The sequence below is a fragment of the Myxocyprinus asiaticus genome, chromosome 48, assembly GCF_019703515.2.
Source record: "Myxocyprinus asiaticus isolate MX2 ecotype Aquarium Trade chromosome 48, UBuf_Myxa_2, whole genome shotgun sequence".
Taxonomy (NCBI): Eukaryota; Metazoa; Chordata; class Actinopteri; order Cypriniformes; family Catostomidae; genus Myxocyprinus; species Myxocyprinus asiaticus.
The window spans coordinates 22,215,691-22,236,776 of record NC_059391.1 but is presented as its reverse complement, the minus strand read 5'-3'; the positions used below and the strand labels follow the sequence as shown (position 1 = coordinate 22,236,776).

The following is a 21,086-nucleotide window of genomic DNA, read 5'->3' as shown; positions in this document are numbered from 1 at the left end:
AACCAAGAAAAACTGTGTCCAGGTGTACCTAGGAGAACTGGTGCTGTTTTGAAGGCAAAGGTGGTCACACCAAATATTGATTTAGCTTTTTTATGTTTACTGGACTTTGATGACGTTAATTGATAAATGAAAACTATTTATGGCATTATTTTTGAAGACATCCTCACTATGCAACATTTTCCCCAAGTGCCTACAACCTTTGCACAATACTGTATACAGTAGTTATGTTAGTGTTTTGTAGAGAAGGGAAATCATATGAGAAAGCATCAAATTTCGCCTTTCCCCTGAAGCAGAACTTGAGGTCTGACCTACCTCAATTTTATCCGTTTTGGCGTCACCCCAGTAAAGCTTTCCTGCAACGCAGTCAATGGCTAAACCGTTGGGCCAGCCAAGGGAGGTGTTCAACAGAACAACGCGGTCTGTGCCGTCCAGGTTTGCTCGTTCAATTTTGGGAATCTCCCCCCAGTCTGTCCAGTACATGTACCTGCATGATAGAATGAGGTGATCCAAAAATGACTTTGAATGTCTTTCATTTAAATAAGTAAGATCTATAGGTATTTTTGATAAGGATTTTAGTTTCAAGCTCTAGTTCAAAAGAGTCAGTTATTCACTATGTACAAAATTGACATTCCAAAATTAACATTTGAAACACGTAAATGCATGTACCCATTCACGGGATCCAACACGATGGCTCTCGGTTCATCCAGGTTCTCTGATATGAGGACACGCCGAGAAGTACCATTTAGTCTGGTCACCTCGATGCGGTCGGTTCCCGTGTCCGTCCAGTAGAGGTTGCGTGCCACCCAATCCACAGCAATTCCATCAGGATGGTTGACCTCATTGGTGACAAGCGTCTGGGCATCGCTGCCATCAATACGAGCGCAGCGGATGGCCCTGACCTCATCGTCTGTCCAGTAGACGTAGCCTTCCACCGGGTCATAGTCGATGGCGATTGCATGGCGTATGTCATTGACTTGTAGGACAATATCTGTGAAGTCAGGCAAGTCCAGAGAGATCCGGCGGAGGTCGGTGCGACGAGCAAGTAAAAGAACTTGTTCTGCCCCTGAGAATGAGATTAATGGGTCAGTACATCCACTGACAAAATCAGTCACCATTCACAATCATTGTACGGTAAAACGACAAGTGGGTTAACATTCTGCCTAACATTTCCTTTTGTGTTGAGGGTGAGTAAATGATGACAGTTTTTATTTTAGGGTTAGGCTGGTTAGGTCTTTTTTCATATGCTGTTGAAAATGATTGCCGTTATATTGAGTCATCTGCTCTCATTGTTTATTCTATTGTTATGACAGATGAATTAGTGGAGACAATGTAGAAGATCCACAAACGCTGTGACCGTTGACCTATACTGTCCACTCCAATTAGGACTTGAAGTTTCTACAAAGATGTGTATTAAAGGGATAGTTTACCCAAAAATGAAAATTCTGCCAGCATTTACTCACTTTATATCTTTCATAACCAGTATGACTTTCTTTCTTCTGTGGTACACAAAAGGGGCAATCCAAGCTGCTCTTTACCATACAATGAAAGCAAACGTTGACCATGCCTAACAAGCATGATTTTTAGTCATGTCTTAAATTTCAGTCTGTTCCTCACACAAAGCTATCGTATGGCTTCAGACTTGGAACATAGTGGAGAAGTTGTATGGTAACTTTCATGATGCTTTATGGTGCTTTTTTATCCTTTTTGGAGCTTTAAGGTTTACTCAGTAAGATTTTAGCTGGCTCTTACTCATCCCATCAGTTCCAGTAGTACTTGTGGTTTTGGACTCTATACAGACACCCATCGTCCTGAATACTGGAAGTTTGTTTGCTGGCGTGGCGCTTCACATCGAAGATGTTTATCTTCTGTTTTGTTACTTTTAGTCTGTTTTTCTCTATTATGAACATTCTTGAATTTAATCCAAACAAATTTTCGTGCATTGTTGTGTGCAGGACCGTGACCAGGCAGTTACGATGCGCAAGCTCTTCATGTCTTTATGTGTCAAACTTTTTTAATAAGCAAAAACATTTAACAGCCTTTGGTCCCCATTCATTTTCATTGTATAGAAGAAAGCAGAGAGAACATTCTTCAAAAATACTCCTTTGTGATTCATGGAAGAAAGAAAGTCATACAGGTTTGGAACGACAAACGATGAGGGTGAGTATATGATTACAGAATTTTCATTTATGTGTAAACTATCACTTTAATACTATTACTACACATAAGGCATACATTCAGCTTTAAAAATGTTTGTCTGACAGTAGCAATTAGTAGCATGAATTGCTCAGTTGTCATACAAGGTGCATTGCAAGATCACATTGCTCCATTACAACAACCACATGCCAGGTCTAAATACCAACTACAGAATCTGTCTAGACCCAATCTGTGGAAGCAATTAGGTCCAACCTTGTCCTTATTTAATCTCTCTTTGTAACAGAGCACGCTTCAGTACCCACAACACCAGCTGCAGTCCACGGCATCCAATAAGTAGTGACATCCATCAACACTGACACCAATAATAGAGAAAAAAAACAGCTGATCTAGGGTTTCTTGAGTTTTCTTTGCTACTTTTGGTTTTAATTTGTCCTTCAGCCTGCCTCGCATTTTATCAAAGTGAGCGGACATTTAACAAAATTGAAACAAATGCATTCAATTTAGCCACCCAACCTAAACAAGCGTGAGAGGTGTGGACATTTGCTCATGTTAATCAGTTCCCCTGTCTGACCTTTGCCAAATTCTCCCTTCCCTTGTCTTGCTGCTAATCAAAGGCCAATACAACGGGGTATTGTTTTAGTATTCTGATTGGCTGTCAACTTTTCAAGAGGGTTGCTTAATCCTCTGGTCATTGGAAATATGCTCCATGTTTCATCTGGCCAGACGACTTCCCCTCTCCTTCATTAACGCAACACTGGACAGCTATGTTTCAATTGTGTCATTGGAATGGGGGCTTGAAGAATACATCTCATTGTTTCGTGGCCTGGGAATACACTGCCTCAAATTTGAAGGAGTTATAAATTTAAGTAGAAAGGCTGAGCAACTTTGGAAGGGGTGAATGTATTTTTTTCTAATAAGAGCAGTCTGTTGTTAACAGGCTGGGTGCACAGATACAATACGCGATTGTGTTCTGGAAAGGCTGGGGAAAAAACTCAAGCGAGCCTGGGGGCTTCATTTAAGAGTAGCCCTTAAGGTTTAATGTATTTTGTCTGCAAGACGGTACAAAACAATTACACTCAGTTTAAATAAGTGAAATGCATTTATTTTGCTTTGTGAAAGAAAGACTTTGGGAAAAGTCATTTTTTGTCTTTCATTGCCGTTTTATTGAAAAACAATTAGAGCTCACTGTTGTCCTTAATTAATTTTACTATAATTTAGGAATCCTATAATTTTTTATGTGAATTTTACCATTGATCTTAATTTATTTTACTATACATTTAAGACAATTTGCAGGGTTTCCACAATTTTTTAATTGAATGTTACCACTGATCTTAATTTAATTTACTACATTTTACAAGATTCCCACAACTTTTCATTTAATTTTACCATTGATCTTAATTTATTTTGCTACAATTTACAGGGTTCGTACACTTTTTCATGCCATTCGAGTCTTTTAATTAAAAAATGTTAATATTATTCAAAATCATTCAAATGGACCAATTAGCTATTTAATTATTTTAATCAATTTGTGAAAGGGTTTGACTCACTGACTCACCAATTCATTGAACAGAACTGACTCAAAAGAATGATTCACTCACAAATCAGACATCACTGTGGCTTGTAAGCAAGTTTTACTCTAGTACAATGCCTAGTCGATTAAATATTTAATACAGAAGTAGACAAATGTACAGTATATTCATATAGTAATTTCCATGACTTAAGATTTAGAAAAAGTCTTAGGTTAAGATTATGAGGCCTCTCTATAACATACAGCCATTTTGATTTGATTTGAGAAGAAATACAGACTGTTCATCGCACAAATTTGATTACTTTCACTGTGGGTTTTATGGTCCTTTTTCAAGCTTGACAGAACAGAGTCCCTATTCACTGTAATTATGACTAATAAAACCCAATAAATCCTGTGAACACTTTTTCTTTTTTAAATTCACCTTTTGTGTTCCATGGAGGAAAAAAAAAAGTAATTCAGGTTTGAATTACAGAACTATTCCTTTAAAATTCACTTATATTTCCAGGATTTCCATAAGAGTGGGGACCAATACTCTACAAGGAGCAAAAGGGGTATGCTGAAGGAGTATGGAGACGAGGGAATGCTTTTCAACCCTGGCAATTCAAACAAGCAGGTTTCCCTCTGAAAGACAGCTCTGGACCTAAATAGACAAAATTTGGTCTGACATGCTTTGCCTCAAAATGTTGACCTTCCAAAAGCAATCCAAGCCCCAAACAGGTCTGCTAACTCTTTCTCTCATGTGAGAGTCAGAAAAAAAGAGGGAATGTGTCAGATGTTGGAAGAAGGTTATGATTCATCATGGCTGAATTTCAAGAGAATGATTTGGGCTAAATTATGAACTCAAAGGAACCGCAATCTGTCAAACATTAGTCTCTGTCATGGTCTTTTGCACGGAGAGGCATGCAAATGTTTTATAGACAGGCAGTGTATGGCAATACAACAAAACCAGCTTATGGCCAAAGTTAATAAAAATCTAATTTTATGCCCAAGAGTTGGAACATCATAATAAAAAATACAACGCTAACTATCCCTCCTCTTCATTGATTGCATTCCATCCAAGTCAATATAATCTTCTATCTACCTCTCTGTAGATCTAAGCCTCTACCGGCCCCTGAAAACAATATATTTCATTATACAGAAGTCTTTTACATCTGAATAACTAAGTAACTTTTATGAGTTTTCATCACAGAAGTGTTCCAGTTGTTACCTGGCCGACAGGTCTTTCCGTCCTCTTTAAGTTTAACTCCAGTCGGACAGGCACAGCTGTAGAAGGGTGGAACGGGGGAGAGAAGACACAGGTGGGAACAGCCTCCGTTTCCTTCACTGCATGGAGTTTGAACTGTGGCGCAATGAGAGGGAAAGAGGAAAGCTATAAAAGTGTTGTTTATTGCACTTTACTTTAAGAGATAGGACCTCATGGTTAAAAAATGACTAGAAAACTAACAGTGTGTCTTAAAAATGTGTGGAAGTTTCATCATATTCTCACCTTTTTTAAAGAAAGTTCAATGTGTTCAATGTGTCATGGCACTGAATTTTATTATAAATTCAGGCTTGGTATATAAATAACCATAGCTTGAATGCAACTTGTGCTATTTAGAAAGATACTATGGCACTTTTAAAATGAAAATTCTGTCATCACTTACTCACCCTCATGTCATTCCAAACCCATCTGACTTTTTTTTCCTTCTGTGGAACGCAGATGGAGATGTAAGGCACTATGTTAGTCTCAATCTCCATTCACTGCCATTGCATCTTTTTTTTTTTTCAAAACTATGAAATTGGATGGTGACTGAGGCTAACATCCTGCCTAATATCGCCTTCTGTGTTCCAGAGGAAAAAAGTAATATAGGTTTGGAATGACTTGAAGTGGAGCAAATGATGACCAAATTTTACATTTGGGTGAACTGTGCCTTTAAGGTCCAAAATACCTCTCGCCAAGTACAATGACAGTAAAAAGTGGCTTGTAAATTTATTAAAACTGCAACACAATACATAGTTTACATCAAATTGAATTTTAAATTGCAATTCAAATCAAAGTGAAACAAACAGTCGATAAAAGAAAACATCTGTCGCGACTTGTGCGTCATTAAGTGTCTTTTAACTGAAATATGACAGGTACAGTTTTACAGTAACACTGACCTAGGGACAATAAATCAATTCTAATGCAAAATACACAATAGTTTCCTGGGCAGTACATTTTAAATTTTCTCAATAGGGCAAAATGTTCATTTGAATCCTGGGCACTTCATGATGTTATTTTTGGAAACATTATTTTTTACATTGTTTGTTTCCCTTGAGATTTTGCTCATATGACTACTTAGGCCCACAAGGTCATGATCTTACTCTCACCTATGAGTTGATAGATTAAAGGAAAAACATGAGTGTTGCTCGGTTCCCCAACTAAACAGCAACACTTGAACAATAGCAGATGGCAGCAAAAATATTTTATATCCTGTGACAGGTTTTTCCATTTCCACCAGGTCACGCTCGGCTCCCCGTAGCCAAGGCCTCGCTGCAAACGCAGCTGTTATGTCAGGAAAACACAGACGGCCCTGACCCAACACCAGTTACTCCCACCTTCGTCCTGCTTGCAGATGTGTCGTCTGCTCAGCACATTGTCTGATTAGTCCACAGTTCAAGGACACATGAGAAAACAAAATATCTATATAGGCAGACTTGGATGCCAAAGTGAAATAAGACATTACAGTGTATGATTATACTATTTAAACCACAGAAGAAAGGTTATACAATAAAAGTTAGATTTTAAACTGCATGTCATCATAACTTTCATTCATGTCCGACTCTATATGAATCAAGACCTTTTAATGTTTTGGGTGTACTTAACCATCTATGAAATAAGCTTCATGAGACTTCAATCAATTACTGACTAGTTATTACTACGACAACATGGAGGACCAGTTGATTTTTGTAATAAATGGTATTAAAATTAAAAAGGACATTAAAATATTTAGCAAAAAACAGAATGCTGTAGGAAATGCTGGGATGAATTTCAAATCAAATTTTTAATATCTTACCACCATCACAACAAACACTTACCTAGTTGTGTTTGCAGGCTATTAAATGATTCAAAGTAACCCACACCCACATCCTCACAAACATACACACCCACACACAGACTAAAGTGGGGGTTGGTTCGTGCTGGGACTGTTCCCTGTCTCCACTGAGGAGCTGTGTTTATTTGTTCAGAGTGGAATGCTGGACACTTGAAAAATGTAATTCCCTGCGAACTATTCTCCCAGGATTGCTTCACTGCTTCAAGGCCTCAACTTTAACAAAGAGACAGAACAGTGAGTCCTGAAAGAACCCCAAAAATTTAACCTGGAATGTGAACATTGGAATTGTATCTCGACCTTGTGCGAGAACTTGGTCCTCTGGGGGAAACATAGAACAAATGCCTCTACACCAAACTGCATTTGCTCTTTTAAACACCTCATAAAACAAAAACTTGAGAAAAGACCTTAGTCAGAGCACATGGCATATTTAATTTCACACAAATGTACACAATGCTGTGAGGGATAAAAGAACAATCTGTTGCATAATCTGTTGCACAAATTTCCAGTGAACAAAAACTTTGGTAAAACATTGGAAAAAGGTTTTTTTTTTTACACATATCCTAGACAATTTGCAAGGAATAGTTCAGCCAAAAATGATAATTCTGTTACCATTTATTCATCCTCACATCATTCACATCACATACAACATGTGCACTATATTCCAAGCCTTCTGAAGCCATACGATAAATTTGTGTGAGGAAAGGAGCAAAACTGAATTTGTTATTTGCTGTATAACGAAGAAATAATTCCAAAATTGTATACACCTAAATCAGTTGTTCTCAGTTTTTGTCATTTTTTTAATGTGTGAAAGTGAATACGATTTGAGAATGGGGCAGTCTTCCACGCACCCCTTACAATACCTCCGCACCCATATGAGAACCAAATATAGTGCGTCAAGACGCATTGTGCCAAGTTTGATGTCATAACGGTAATTTGGAATGACAAGAGGGGGAGTAAATCATGTCAAAATTGTCTTTTTTTGGGGTGAAATATTCCTTTAAGACATGGACAAAGGACTGTACTTAAATCCTTTACAGCCATTTGTTTTCAATTAAATATGACACCAAATCTGACAAAAGTCTATAAGTTCTGGGTAAACAAGTAATGTTGAGATGTGTTCTGCTTTGCTGGGAACTCACTGTTGGGCTGCCTCTCTTGGCCCAGGACCTGGATATCCATCGGCGAGTAAATGCCACTAAGAATTTCTCTTCGGTTCTCTCCGGTGCGCTTGTTGCAGGCGTGGATGGAGCGGGTCTGCCAGTCGGTCCAGTAGAGCGTTTCATCGTAAAGAGTGAGGGCGAAAGGATGGGTGAGGGATCCCTCCACAACAGCCTCCCTGTAGGTGTAAACACACACACACTTTCCAGTCAGGATGCTTTATGAATCCAATCAGTCTGCATCAGAAATTTTCAAATGGGATACACTGTAATTCCAGTTAATACAAGTTAGGGCAATGGTTCTCAACAGGTTTTTCTTCAGGATCAAGACTTGGACATCAAGTGGTGGCCCAACACAATACCAAAATTGTTCATCATACAACGTCTTTCATTAATTATTTTTTAAATGTATTTAAGTTAATCCATTTTGCAAGTTAACATATATTTAATGTAGTCTGGTCGTGTGTTAAGGCCCCAGCACATTCACGGCGAAGTGCTTCTTCATTCTTCGCTCAGAGCCAGAAAGAAGTATGGCCTTTGAAGTCAACAACACAATATATGGGAAACGTTTTCTCCTCCCTTTTAAAATTTGATGAACCTACTTATTTTGCTATTCTAACCGCACACAATTATATTGTTAGTTGCATTTTATTATTTGCATTCAGCACCCTCTTCCTTGCTGTCAGTGACGCTACCAGAGCAGACCTGAGACTCATTTTCAGGTCAACATCCACTGAGTTTGGGTGCTCAGGTCTTCCTACATGTCTTCATTTCAAAGACACAAGTGACCTGCTGGCATTACTTCTTCCAAAAGGCATAGAGAAAGCAATTTTAAGACCAAACAACAAACCAACAACATCAACCACAGACTGAGGTCTTTTTTAAACCCTTCAGGAAATCTGGAGCTCATGCGAAACCAAACCCTCTCTCTTCTGAGGGCTGTATGACTTCTGTCCAAGGGGGTGGGGGGTGGTTGAATTAAACAAATCAGGCTGTCATCAACCTGTAATCCTGCATCTGTTTCGGTCGTTAGTAGGGAGTCACCCCTGTGCTCTACAGCTGCCCTTATTAAGTGTAGTTCCTCTGAGAGCAAGAGTCCATCTGAGCCACAACCGTTGAGCAAGGCCAGACAAACAACGGCCTCCTCAAACGGCGCAACGGGTTTACAGCGGACGTAAATAAATGTGAGCGGATCAAAGCCGGGCCGCTGCGTGAGTGTTCAGAACTGTAAGGCGGCACTATTCGGAGAAGCGCCACTCATCAATCACAAAGCTGTAGTGAGTTGAGAGGGGATACATTTTCCTGGACGGGTGGGGGGTAGGGGGGAGCTGGTGTGCGTGAGATGTGAGTGTACATAGAGTTGGAGTTAACATGTTGTTCACCTCTCTTTATTTAATAGCTTGTGACGAACAGTGGAATGGGGGGCAGTGCTCTAAAAATGTAATTACAACCAGATTTTTCACAGCTTTTGACATACTCTTGGTAGTAGCACAAATGTTTGAAGCCAGCAAACTGAATCGCCTATTGAACAGAGGTGTCTGGAACAACAAACGCGAGAACCAGGGCTTTTTGTTTTAAAAACAAACGAAAGTTAACGTTTAAAAAGAAGCGATAACAAATTTTTGCAAAGCCGTGAAAGCAGAAACACTAAAGCGTCTGTTCTTTAGCCAATTCCGTGTGAGGGCAGCAGAATCATAAATTAATGGCTTAATGCCACATGTGTCATTACGAGGCCTGAAAAAAGTTGTGCACCACTGATTCACAGCTGTACAACAACTGCAATTACTCAAATCTGATTCAGTTGAGGCTTTTCTTTCTCGGGAGAATTACAGTAGTTGTTCTCCGTTGTTTTTCAGGTATCACAATACAGCTTGGGGAAATACGGGTAAAGAATAATCAAAGCAAATTATATTACTTAAGTAACACTTTGGAAAAATACTTTCCACCCTCGTTCGTTATCCTTTGAAAACATCTTTAAGTTTCCTAAAGTAATCGTTTTCCAAAGTATGCGGTAATGGAGAGCATTTTCAAATCGCTTTGTTTTTGATGGAGGAAAATGGCAGACAAGTGGGGATGAGAGGCGTTAATGTAGCAAAATTAGTACATTTCAAACGAAAATGGATTAGTGTGGCTGTGGCCTAAATTCTAAAATTCCAAAGAAACAATTAAAAGACATTCTCTCCCAGCTAATGCTGTTAATTATACAGGGGACCTTTTATCTAGGTTCATTAGGAAAATATTAATTTTACTAATTATATTTTACTAATTTTTCAACATTTTGATCATATTTTGGCTTTTTAAAAATGAACAAATTAATGTATTCAATCAATAAATAAGATATTATATTTCATTTATTATTTCTGTTACATATTTATTGTTAAATTGGACTCAAATGGCTGTACCTTATCTTTGCGATGAATGATTAGAATTAAATGTTTTTTTGTAGCTTTGACTGTAAAGAACAGAAAGGGTATTTAAAGAGACAGTTTTCAATGACAAATGTGTTGTGTGGATCTCGTCCTTGAACACACGTTACACAGAACGACTTTTACTCTCAACACGCTGTGAAAGGATCTCGCTGCTGAACACTTCACGACTAAACTACACAAATAATGGTGAGTGAAACTTTAGTCACTTTAGTCGTATAGTGCGAAATTTGGTTGCAAATGCAAGTGACATCTCATTGTAGTGGAGGGTTGCGCATTGAGTGAAAGATCGATCCAGGGATTTAAGAATTGATATCGAGATATTTCAAATGAAGATTGCGATGCATCGGAAAAACAATATTTTTACCCACCTCTATTTATCAGTATCTTATAAATATGTTATCTCCTCTGCACCGTTTTTCAATCCAAGCAAAACTTCAGCCACTTTTTAATGCAAAATATCACAAAAGTCACCGATGATAAAAATAGATCTGTCCGAGTAGTTGGTAATAACTATTTGTAACGCAACCTGTCATTAGAACACGCTTTCTGTACCTTGCAGTGATATTTCAATACTCAACAATTTGTACAGGTTGACACATCTCAACTGGTATTTTGTTTCAACAGGTGTATTGCCCACCCTTATTACAAAGTATTTATTTAATTCATGTTCAAAAATGCCGGTTCAAAAGTCACCTTCACAATGACAGGGTGTTGTGGGTGGCTGCCAAATTGCTGCTATACGGTTGTTAGGATGTTCTTGTTATTTGCTTACTGGTTGAAGTCACATGAGTCTCATCTTCAAGTCTCTATGATATTCTGGTCCCTAGATATGGCTCAGGTCCATCCTTTAATGTAAGTCTATTGGATGTTTTCTGCTCATTTTATCCACCAAGTCATTGATGGATAAAATCATTTTAATCATTTAAAGAAATAATACACCTTAACAAGCCGCATGATTTGAAATATCATTCATGTAGATTGCACAAATGGTGCAGGGGAGGTATCAAAGTGTAATTCTTACAATTAGGGATTATGCAAAAACCCTAAGTATGAGCATAGTAATAGTGCTGCTCATCTTCATAAACACCACTAATTAAACTAAGCACCAGCAATTTGTCCATATGATCTGTGAGATTAAGTATCTGGTTACCACTGGCTTATGGCTTTTTCATTCCAGACATTACATAGATTTTTCTTTCCAATCAGGCTGAGCAGACCACATGGAAAACATAGACAAAGTGAATACACAAGACTTCAAATTCTTGCCAAAGGGAGACATGCCAGAAGGCCTTCTTGATCTCCAATTTTATTTTCTTTCAATCCATTTTACAAAATGTATCCAATATCAGAGACGTTTTCTGGACTACAGGCCTGGTCAGACTGTATGCTGACCCTGCAAATAGCAACATAGGAGAGGATCCGACATACCTTTCTTTATTGAAGTTGCTATGAAATCCTACATGCACAAAAGGATATGTAACCCTTTGGCTTGGGGGCCTGAATCATAAGCATAATGCCAGGCGAGATCGGGTTACCATGGTATAAGGCAAGGGGGTCATCTCGAGTTTAGAGTGAGAGGAAGTTGAGAGGGGGTTTCAAGCTGGGCCTATGTGCAGGGAGTGTTTGTGCTGGAGCCGGATCTTCAGTTTGGATTGGGCCACAAATGCTGTACCATTTTGGGAATGTGCAAAACTATACATTTTCACAATAAACTAGGTGGTGGGTTGTCTGAATGACTTGTTGACTAATTGGTCCTGAAGAAGCCCTCAATAATTAGTCTGGTTTCGTTTCACCTGACCCTGATCAGACCCGTTTTTTAAGGGGCATTCACACAAGTTCAAATTAAATCTTGATAAACTAGTCAACCTCACTAATTGACTAGTCGGTTGTTGACCATCATGGCCCATTCCTGTACATTTTAGCTTTTGTCTGGATTGTAAAGGGAAAGAAATACAAGGATTGTCACAGTGTGGGTTTCTGATCATTGCAAGTGCTGTAGTACTCATGTGGCAGACCCGGGTTCGAGTCGGGCCAAGATCATGTTCCCGTCCTGTTCCCGTCTCTTTTTCAGTTTCCTCTAAACTGTCTTTCTTGATAAAATATGACCGAAAGTCAAAAAAAAAAAAAAAGAAACATGAGTAAAATACAAAAGATATAGATGAAGAAAGGGTGAGACATGGAAAGAGAGGAAGAATGAGCAAACTGACCGAGCAGTTCCATCTAAGTTGGCTCTGTGGATGAAGCTGAGTTTGGCATCCGCCCAGTAGAGTTTCTGCTCCTCGAGATCGATGGTCAATCCATTTGGCCAATAAATTTGCTTCTGCACAATGATTTGCCGATTGCTGCCATCCATGCCTGCCCTTTCTATTCTTGGCTCCTCCCCCCAGTCCGTCCAATAAATGTACCTGAGGAAAAAGGTAAGATATGTTTAGTGATCGACAGATATGGGTTTTTTAACAGCCTATGCAAATACAGATTTCTAAAGAACAGGGTTGGCTGATGGCCAATATAATGCTAATATAATCATACACTAATACAATTTTAAATTAACACTTATTTTACACAGTATTTAATCAAAATTTACTAATCACACACACACACACACACACACACACACATACAGTTGTGCTCAAAAGTCTGCATACCCTGGCAGAAATTGTTACATTTTGGCATTGATTTTGAAAATATGACTGATCATGCAAATAAACTGTCTTTTTTTTTTTTTAAGGATAGTGATCATTTATTATCACATAGTTGTTTGGCTCCTTTTTAAATCGTAATGATAACAGAAATCACCCAAATGGCCCTGATCAAAAGTTTACATACCCTTGAATGTTTGGCCTTGTTACAGATACACAAGGTGACACACACAGGTTTAAATGGCAATTAAAGGTTAATTTCCCACACCTGTGGCTTTTTAAATTGCAATTAGTGTCTGTGTATAAATAGTCAATGAGTTTGTTAGCTCTCACGTGGATGCCCTGAGCAGGCTAGATACTGAGCCATGGGGAGGAGAAAAGAACTGTCAAAAGACCTGTGTATCAAGGTAATGGAACTTTATAATGATGGAAAAGGATATAAAAATATATCCAAAGCCTTGAAAATGCCAGTCAGTACTGTTCAATCACTTATTAATAAGTGGAAAATTCGGGGATCTCTTGATACCAAGCCAAGGTCAGGTAGACCAAGAAAGATTTCAGCCACAACTGCCAGAAGAATTGTTCGGGATACAAAGAAAAACCCACAGGTAACCTCAGGAGAAATACAGGCTGCTCTGGAAAAAGACGTTGTGGTTGTTTCAAGGAGCACAATACGATGATACTTGAACAAAAATGAGCTGCATGGTCGAGTTGCCAGAAAGAAGCCTTTACTGCACAAATGCCACAAAAAAGCCCGGTTACAATATGCCCGACAACACCTTGACACGCCTCACAGCTTCTGGCACACTGTAATTTGGAGTGACGAGACCAAAATAGAGCTTTATGGTCACAACCATAAGCGCTATGTTTGGAGAGGGGTCAACAAGTATTGTGCATTGAATGTTCCCAAGAGCACAGTGGCCTCCATAATTCTTAAATGTAAGAACTCTGGAACAACCAGGACTCTTCCTAGAGCTGGCCGCCCGGCCAAACCGAGCAATCGGGGGTGAAGGGCCTTGGTAAGAGAGATGACCAAGAACCCAATGGTCACTCTGGTTGAGCTCCAGAGATCGTGTGAGGAGATGGGAGAAACTTGCAGAAGGACAACCATCACTGCAACACTCCACCGATCTGGGCATTATGGCAGAGTGGCCAGACGGAAGCCTCTCTTCAGTACAAGACACATAAAAGCCCACTTGGAATTTGCAAAGAAGCACCTAAAGGGCTCTCAGACTATGAGAAACAAGATTTTCTGGTCTGATGAAACAAAGACTGAACTGTTTGGCCTCAATTCCAAGTGTCATATTTGGAGGAAACCAGGCACCGCTCACCACCCTCGCAATACCATCCCAACAGTGAAGCATGGTGGTGGTAGCATCATGCTGTGGGGGTGTTTTTCAGCAGCAGGGACTGGGGGACTGGTCAGGGTTGAAGGAAAGCTGAACGCAGCAAAATACAGAGATATCCTTAATGAAAAACTGGTCCAGAGCACTCAGGGCCTCAGACTGGGCTGAAGGTACACCTTCCAACAGGACAATGACCCTAAGCACACAGCCAAGACAACGCAAGAGTGGCTTAGGGACAACTCTGTGAATGGCCTTGAGTGGCCCAGGCAGAGCCCGGACTTGAAACCAATCGAAACTCTCTGGAGAGACCTGAAAATGGCTGTCCACTGACGGCCCCCATCCAACCTGACAGAGCTTGAGAGGATCTGCAGAGAAGAATGGCAGAAAATCCCCAAATCCAGGTGTACAAAGCTTGTCGCATCATACCCAAAAAGACTTGAGGCTGTAATCGCTGCCAAAGAAGCTTCAACGAAGTACTGAGTTAAGTGTCTGAATACTTACGTCAATGTGATATTTCAGTTTTTTCTTTTAAATACATTTGCAAAGTTATCAAAAATCAGTTTTTCTGCTTTGTCATTATGGGGTATGGAGTGTAGAATTGATGTGAAAATATAAATAAATAATTTAAAGCATTTTAGCATTAGGCTGCCTGCAACATAACAAAATGTGAAAAAAATGAAGGGGTCTGAATACTTTTTTAATGCACTTTGTGTGTGTGTGTGTGTGTGTGTGTGTGTGTGTGTATGTATATATATATATATATATATATATATATATATATATATATATATATATATATATATGTGAATTATCCATTGACAAGATGTTTGGTAGAATGGCCACTTCTGTTAATCAGCCAATCAGGAACAGTTATGGTCCCAAAGGCAATAATCTCAAAATTAATCAACCTTGCTGATATTTCGGTCACTGATCACTAATCCGGCTCCCATTAGTTGATCGGAAACAACAAAGCACATGGATTGAATATACAGATGTTAAAGAAGTGTAACATGCAAACAATAACAGAGACATAGACACTCACGCACAACATGATACGAAGTTTAAAACAGTTTATGTATTGACTGGGAAGGCACTCAAGGTAAGGCAACATGGATTTGGATTTAGACTAAACAACAATCAACCGTTTAAAGAGCTGGACTTTTTCAAAGCAAGCCCTATCAGCTCTATATTTGCCAGAGACTGTCTAGCTTAAAACACTTCATATGAGAGACAAACACCATGTGCCACCCAAAACCAAGCACATGCACACAACTCTAAACTTGTCATGGTACATAATAGAAATCTTCTCAATTGGCCAAAAGCCAAATGGCTTTTTGTCCACAAAATTTTCAAGAAATACGAGCAGTCACGTCAATTTGTGTGAAAAGTAACAGATCATAAACTAGTCATATACTAAACTTACATTTAAAATGTGCAATGTTTAGCATATCGTAAAGAAGTTGCCAATACTCATCCCCAAAATACTGTATGTTGTATATACTGTATGTTGGTAGTGCATTTGTAAACTAGGCCTACTAAAACCTAACTACTCCTTATTGGTTAAAAAATGAAGAATCTGGTCTTTCATTTAAAAAATCATTGCCTGCTCATTTCATCTTTAGAAAGCAATAAAAAGCCATTCCATGGGGTTTGATAACAATTTGAGACAAAAAGCAAAGTGACACAACAGATGTCGACTGGCATTATTTCTACAGTAGTTGGGTTGTTTATGCCTTCCTTAACAGGAACAATATCCTGTTCATGTTGAACAGGCTCATGTGTAGCCATTTGTGTAGGTAATGTACAGCTTATTATAAGAGCAATTGTTTGTGTTGAAACATAACATATCTCACTTTGGAAAATTACGTTATCGTCACGCCACTAAACCTTATCCATCAAATGTGTCAAAATGCCATCCAGAGATCAAGGGTTCCTGGTGACGCCATGCAAAGGGCAGACGTGTGAGAGACAGCTCTGTGCACTTTGCTAATTTTTTAAAATTATTTTCATGATATAATCCGGTGAAATTCGATACACCCAGTTACACATTTGCTGTTTGAGGTAAACATGGCAAAGAAGTCAAAACCCTCGGGCTCTGGAGACATTAAAAGACACTTACGAGTTCAAGATGAAAGCCCAGACAGGCCTGTGGACGGGGGACTCGATTTGGATGGCGCGGCGTGAGAAGGAATCCAGTGTGAACTGTCCAATATGTCAGTGATGTTGACGAAGGTACTTGCGGACTTGGAGGATCTCGCTGTAATACGTCGATCAATTACGGCGATGGAAGAAAAATTCTCTGAGTTAGTCGCAAGAGTGACGGATGTTGAGAGACGAGTCGATTATTTGGAGTCATCGGAGAGGGAATTGGCTGCTAATCCGCCCGCGACCAAAGTTGATTTGGAACGTGTTCTTGAAAAGCTTGAAGATCTTGAGAATAGAAGCTGCAGGAATAACATTCAAATTGTTGGAATTCCTGAGCATGAAGAGGGCAGAGATATGGTGAAATTCCTAGATGAGCTTTTCCCGAGTCTGCTCGACATAACAGACCACAACCTGGAAATCGAGCGAGCTCACAGAGTCCCGGCTTGCAGATCTGCTGAGGGAGACAGGCCCCAATAGATTCTGGCCAAATTTTTGAGATCATCCGATAAAGATCTCGTGTTGCACCAGGCGAGGAGCAAAGGAAAGCTTTCTTGGAAGAATTAAAATATTTTCTTGTTCCCGGACTTTGCGAACTCGACAAGAGAGAAACACGATCGGTTTATGGAATGCAAGAAACTCTTACATCAGCGGAAGATCATTTTTGCTCTGATGTTTCAGGCCAGACTGAGAATAAACACCAAGGATGGCAGCAAAGTATTTACATGTCCCAATCAGGCAATGTCTTTTATTGAAACATTGGGTGAGTAACCATTGGGTGTTTTTCTTGAGTGGATTGACTCACTGTACATACTCTGGCTTTCGGAGGAAGCTGGGCACATTTTTGTTTCTTTTTGCATTGACTCCGCCGAGCGGCTGGAGTTTGTTTTGTGGATTAACACTTTTCCTTAAAAAACTTTTGCATTGACGGAAGATCACTTTTATAATTTTGAGAGGAGACTTTAATCTCTTGATGGACTCAGTCCTTGATCACAGTGAAGCAAAAGTGTGTAAGCCACCTAGAGCAACACTGACGCTTCACAGGATGTGTAAATATCTTGGTCTTACAGATTTTTGAAGACTTTTGAACCCATCTGTTAGAGACTATACATTTTTTTCATCAGTTCATAAGATTTATTCTAGAATAGATTTTTTTTATTATATCCAAATCCCTAATTTCATCTGTTGTTGATTGCTCAATTGGAAACATCTTAGTCTCAGATCATGCCCTGGTGAGTTTAGAGATGTTGCCACATACAGAGAAAAAGAAATCATATAGTTGGCGCCTTAATGTATCCCTTTTGCAAAATCCTGATTTCCAACAAATGTTAAAGACTGAAATCAGTGTTTATATGGAGACCAACTGGTCCTCAGTATCCACTGTGGGCGTGGCTTGGGAGGCACTTAAGGCTGTTCTTAGAGGTTGGATCATACAGTATGCCTCATTCATCAAAAAATCCAAAGCACGAGAACTCGTGGAGTTGGAAGGAAATATTAAAAGTGCAGAGGCAGAGCTGAAGCGCCGTATGTCATCTGATGGCCTCAGAGAATTGACCTGATTGAAATATAGATATAATACTATTTTTTCGCAGAAAGTGGAGTTTTGGTTATTCAGGGCAAGACAGTCATACTTTGAGTCGGGGGACAAAGTAGGGAAGCTTTTGGCTAGATATTTAAAGCAGAGAGAGAGAGTCTCTTTCTATCATTCCCTCAGTGAAATCTGCTGTGGTGAAATTTTTACCTCAGCCATTGATATTAATAATGCCTTTAAAGAATTCTATCTTGATCTTTATAGTTTCACGTCTTCGTCTACTGATGAAGATATTAGAAACTTTGTGGAACCATTAGATCTTCCTAAACTGAAGACTGAGCAAAAAAATTCTCTTGATTCTGAGATAACCTTGGAGGAGCTTGACGAGGTAATTAAGTCCCTACCTACTGGCAAGGCTCTGGGGCCAGATGGTTTTGCCACAGAATTTTTTAGATCCTATGCTACAGAACTGGCTCCACTTTTGTTAGAAGTTTATACTGAATCATTAAAGAATGGAAAGCTTCCTCCAACCATGACACAAGCCCGGATCAGTCTGATTCTTAAAAAGGACAAAGATCCAAGTGAGTGTAAAAGTTACCGTCTAATCTCCCTGATCCAACTAGATGTAAAAATTTTGTCAAAAATTTTGGCTAACTGATTAAGTAAGGTTATGACATCTCTTATACATATAGATCAGGTGGGGTTTATTCGGGGCCACAGCTCTTCTGATAACATCAGGTGTCTCATCAATATCATGTGGTCAGTAGCAAATGATCGGTCTCCGGTCGCTGCCATCTCACTTGACACCGAAAAGGCGTTTGATATGGTAGAATGGGATTATCTTTTTAAGATTTTGGAAATGCATGGGTTCGGGAGTACATTTATTGGTTGGATTAAGTTACTTTATAGACATCCTGTATCAGCGGTACAAACAAATAGATTAATTTAAGATTATTTTACTCTGGATAGGGGCACCCGGCAGGGTTGCCCTCTTTCCCCATTATTGTTCTGTCTTGCCCTGGAACCATTAGCAGCCATGATAAGAAAGGAGGATGATTTTCCAGGGGTGGTGGCAGGAGGTGTGGCACATAAATTTCTGCTTTACGCAGATGATATTTTATTATTTGTCTCTGAACCTACTAGATCTATGCCTTGCCTCCACAGAATTATTAATTCCTTTTCCAAGTTCTCAGGATATAAAGTCAGTTGGTCTAAATCCGAAGCTTTGTCTCTGACAGCGTACTGTCCAGTAACGGCTTTCCAGCAGGGTGCCTTCCAGTGGCCCAAATAGGGCATTAAGTATTTGGGGATTATATTCCCAGCAAATTCGTCTGATTTAGTTAGTGTTAATTTTGACCCTTTAATAAAAAGTTTTGAGCGATGTGGGCAGGTGGGCTTCATTACATCTATCGATGATTGGGAAGGCTAATGTTATTAAAATAAATTGTATTCCAAAATGTAATTACCTGCTACAATCTCTCCCTGTAGATGTCCCCCTCTCTTATTTCAAGCAATTTGATAGCATAGCGAAGTCCTTCATTTTGAATGGTAAACGTCCCAGATTGCATTTTAATAAGTTACATAGGCCGATAGACAAAGGTGGGCTAGGCCTACCCAAGATATTGTTTTATTACTCTGCATTCAGTCTCAGACATTTGGTTCATTGGTCACTTCCACCTGAGAGAGCCCCTCCCTGGTTTGTTATTGAACAGGCAGTTCTTGCCCCTATTTCGCCATTACAAAGCATCTCTATCAAACTAATCGGAAAAGTTAAGTTACACCCCGTTATTTCGCATTACACTCGGTATGGACTAAAGTGTCCAGATTGTTTAAATTGGACACTTATTTAAATGTTGCCTCAAGCATATGGCTGAACCCAAGATTGTGTATTGGCAAGTCCCCTTTCTGCTGGCCAGAGTGGATTGTGAGGGGGGTTGCTACAATCGGTGACCTATATGAAAGTGGAGTGTTGAGATCATTTGAAAACTTGGTCCAACATTTTGGGATCCCCAGACCTCAGTTTTATAGGTATTTACAAATGCGCCACCTGCTTTGTACTATTTTTGGGAGTAGCACACAACCCCCTAAGGAGGCAGATGTTTTGGGAGAGGTGATTGTGGCTTTTGGAAAAGGTTATGAGGCATCAGTGTACTACTACCTGTTAATTGAGAGTCTGGGGGACAGAGCCTTAACTTCTCTCAAGAGAGTATGGGAGAAAGAATTCAACTTGGCATTGGAGGTAGGAGTGTGGGCTAAGATTTTTAAAAACGTTAAATCTGCATCTTGAGAGGCAAAATTCAAAATTTTGCATAGATTTTATTGGACCCCCTATAGACTGTATAGGCTTGGTCTTAAAGACACACCCACCTGCTGGAGATGCCAATCGGAGGATGGAGACATGTCACATGTTTTTTGGTGGTGTGTCAAGATCCAGAAATTCTGGTCGAACGTTCAGAATTTTGTGTGCGACATGGTGGGCACTTGGGTTTCGTTTTGCCCCAGATTTTGTGTTCTGGGCGATGATCGATGTGGGGGATGGCCATATTGAGAACTGGGTCCTGACCTGTGTGATGATCGCCAGGCAGGTTATTTTGAGGGGTTGGAGGTCAGCTGGTGCGCCCCCATATCCGAAGTGGTTCACGGAGATAGGGAGGGTAGCGGCTTATGAGGAGGTGTCATTGGGAAGACGGGGTGATTTAGATTTGTTTGTCCAGAAATGGGGCAGGTATTTGGAATTTTTGGGGGGCTCTCGGGTGGGGTGTGGAGAGAGTATTGTAGTATAGTTTTTAAGTGAGTATGATTAGTATGTGTGTATATGTATGTGTGTGTATATGTATGTGTGTGTATATGTATGTGTGTGTATATATATATATATATATATATATATATATATATATATATATATATATATATATATATATAGTGTGTGTGTGTGTGTGTTTCTTGTTATTATAAGATTTAATAAAAAATTGTAATTACAAAAGCTAAAAAAAAATAAAATATCCAGTTACTTAATTAACACTACAAAGAGCAAACCAAATCACAGCACATCTATCAGCCAATGAGCAATGAGAGAATTAGAGAGA

At 39.4% G+C, this 21,086-nt stretch overlaps 1 protein-coding gene across 1 annotated transcript in view; it reads right to left on the bottom strand.

The window, feature by feature from the left end:
- The window catches only part of LOC127437636 (low-density lipoprotein receptor-related protein 5-like), a 101,151-nt gene that overhangs the window by 50,456 nt on the left and 29,609 nt on the right, over positions 1-21,086 (bottom strand). The window contains exons 4-8 of the mRNA XM_051692676.1: positions 12,550-12,747; positions 7,896-8,092; positions 4,890-5,021; positions 667-1,063; positions 313-484 (exon numbers count right to left, since the gene is read on the bottom strand). Coding sequence (XP_051548636.1) covers positions 313-484; positions 667-1,063; positions 4,890-5,021; positions 7,896-8,092; positions 12,550-12,747 — 1,096 coding nt within the window. The remainder of the gene's footprint in view (positions 1-312; positions 485-666; positions 1,064-4,889; positions 5,022-7,895; positions 8,093-12,549; positions 12,748-21,086) is intronic.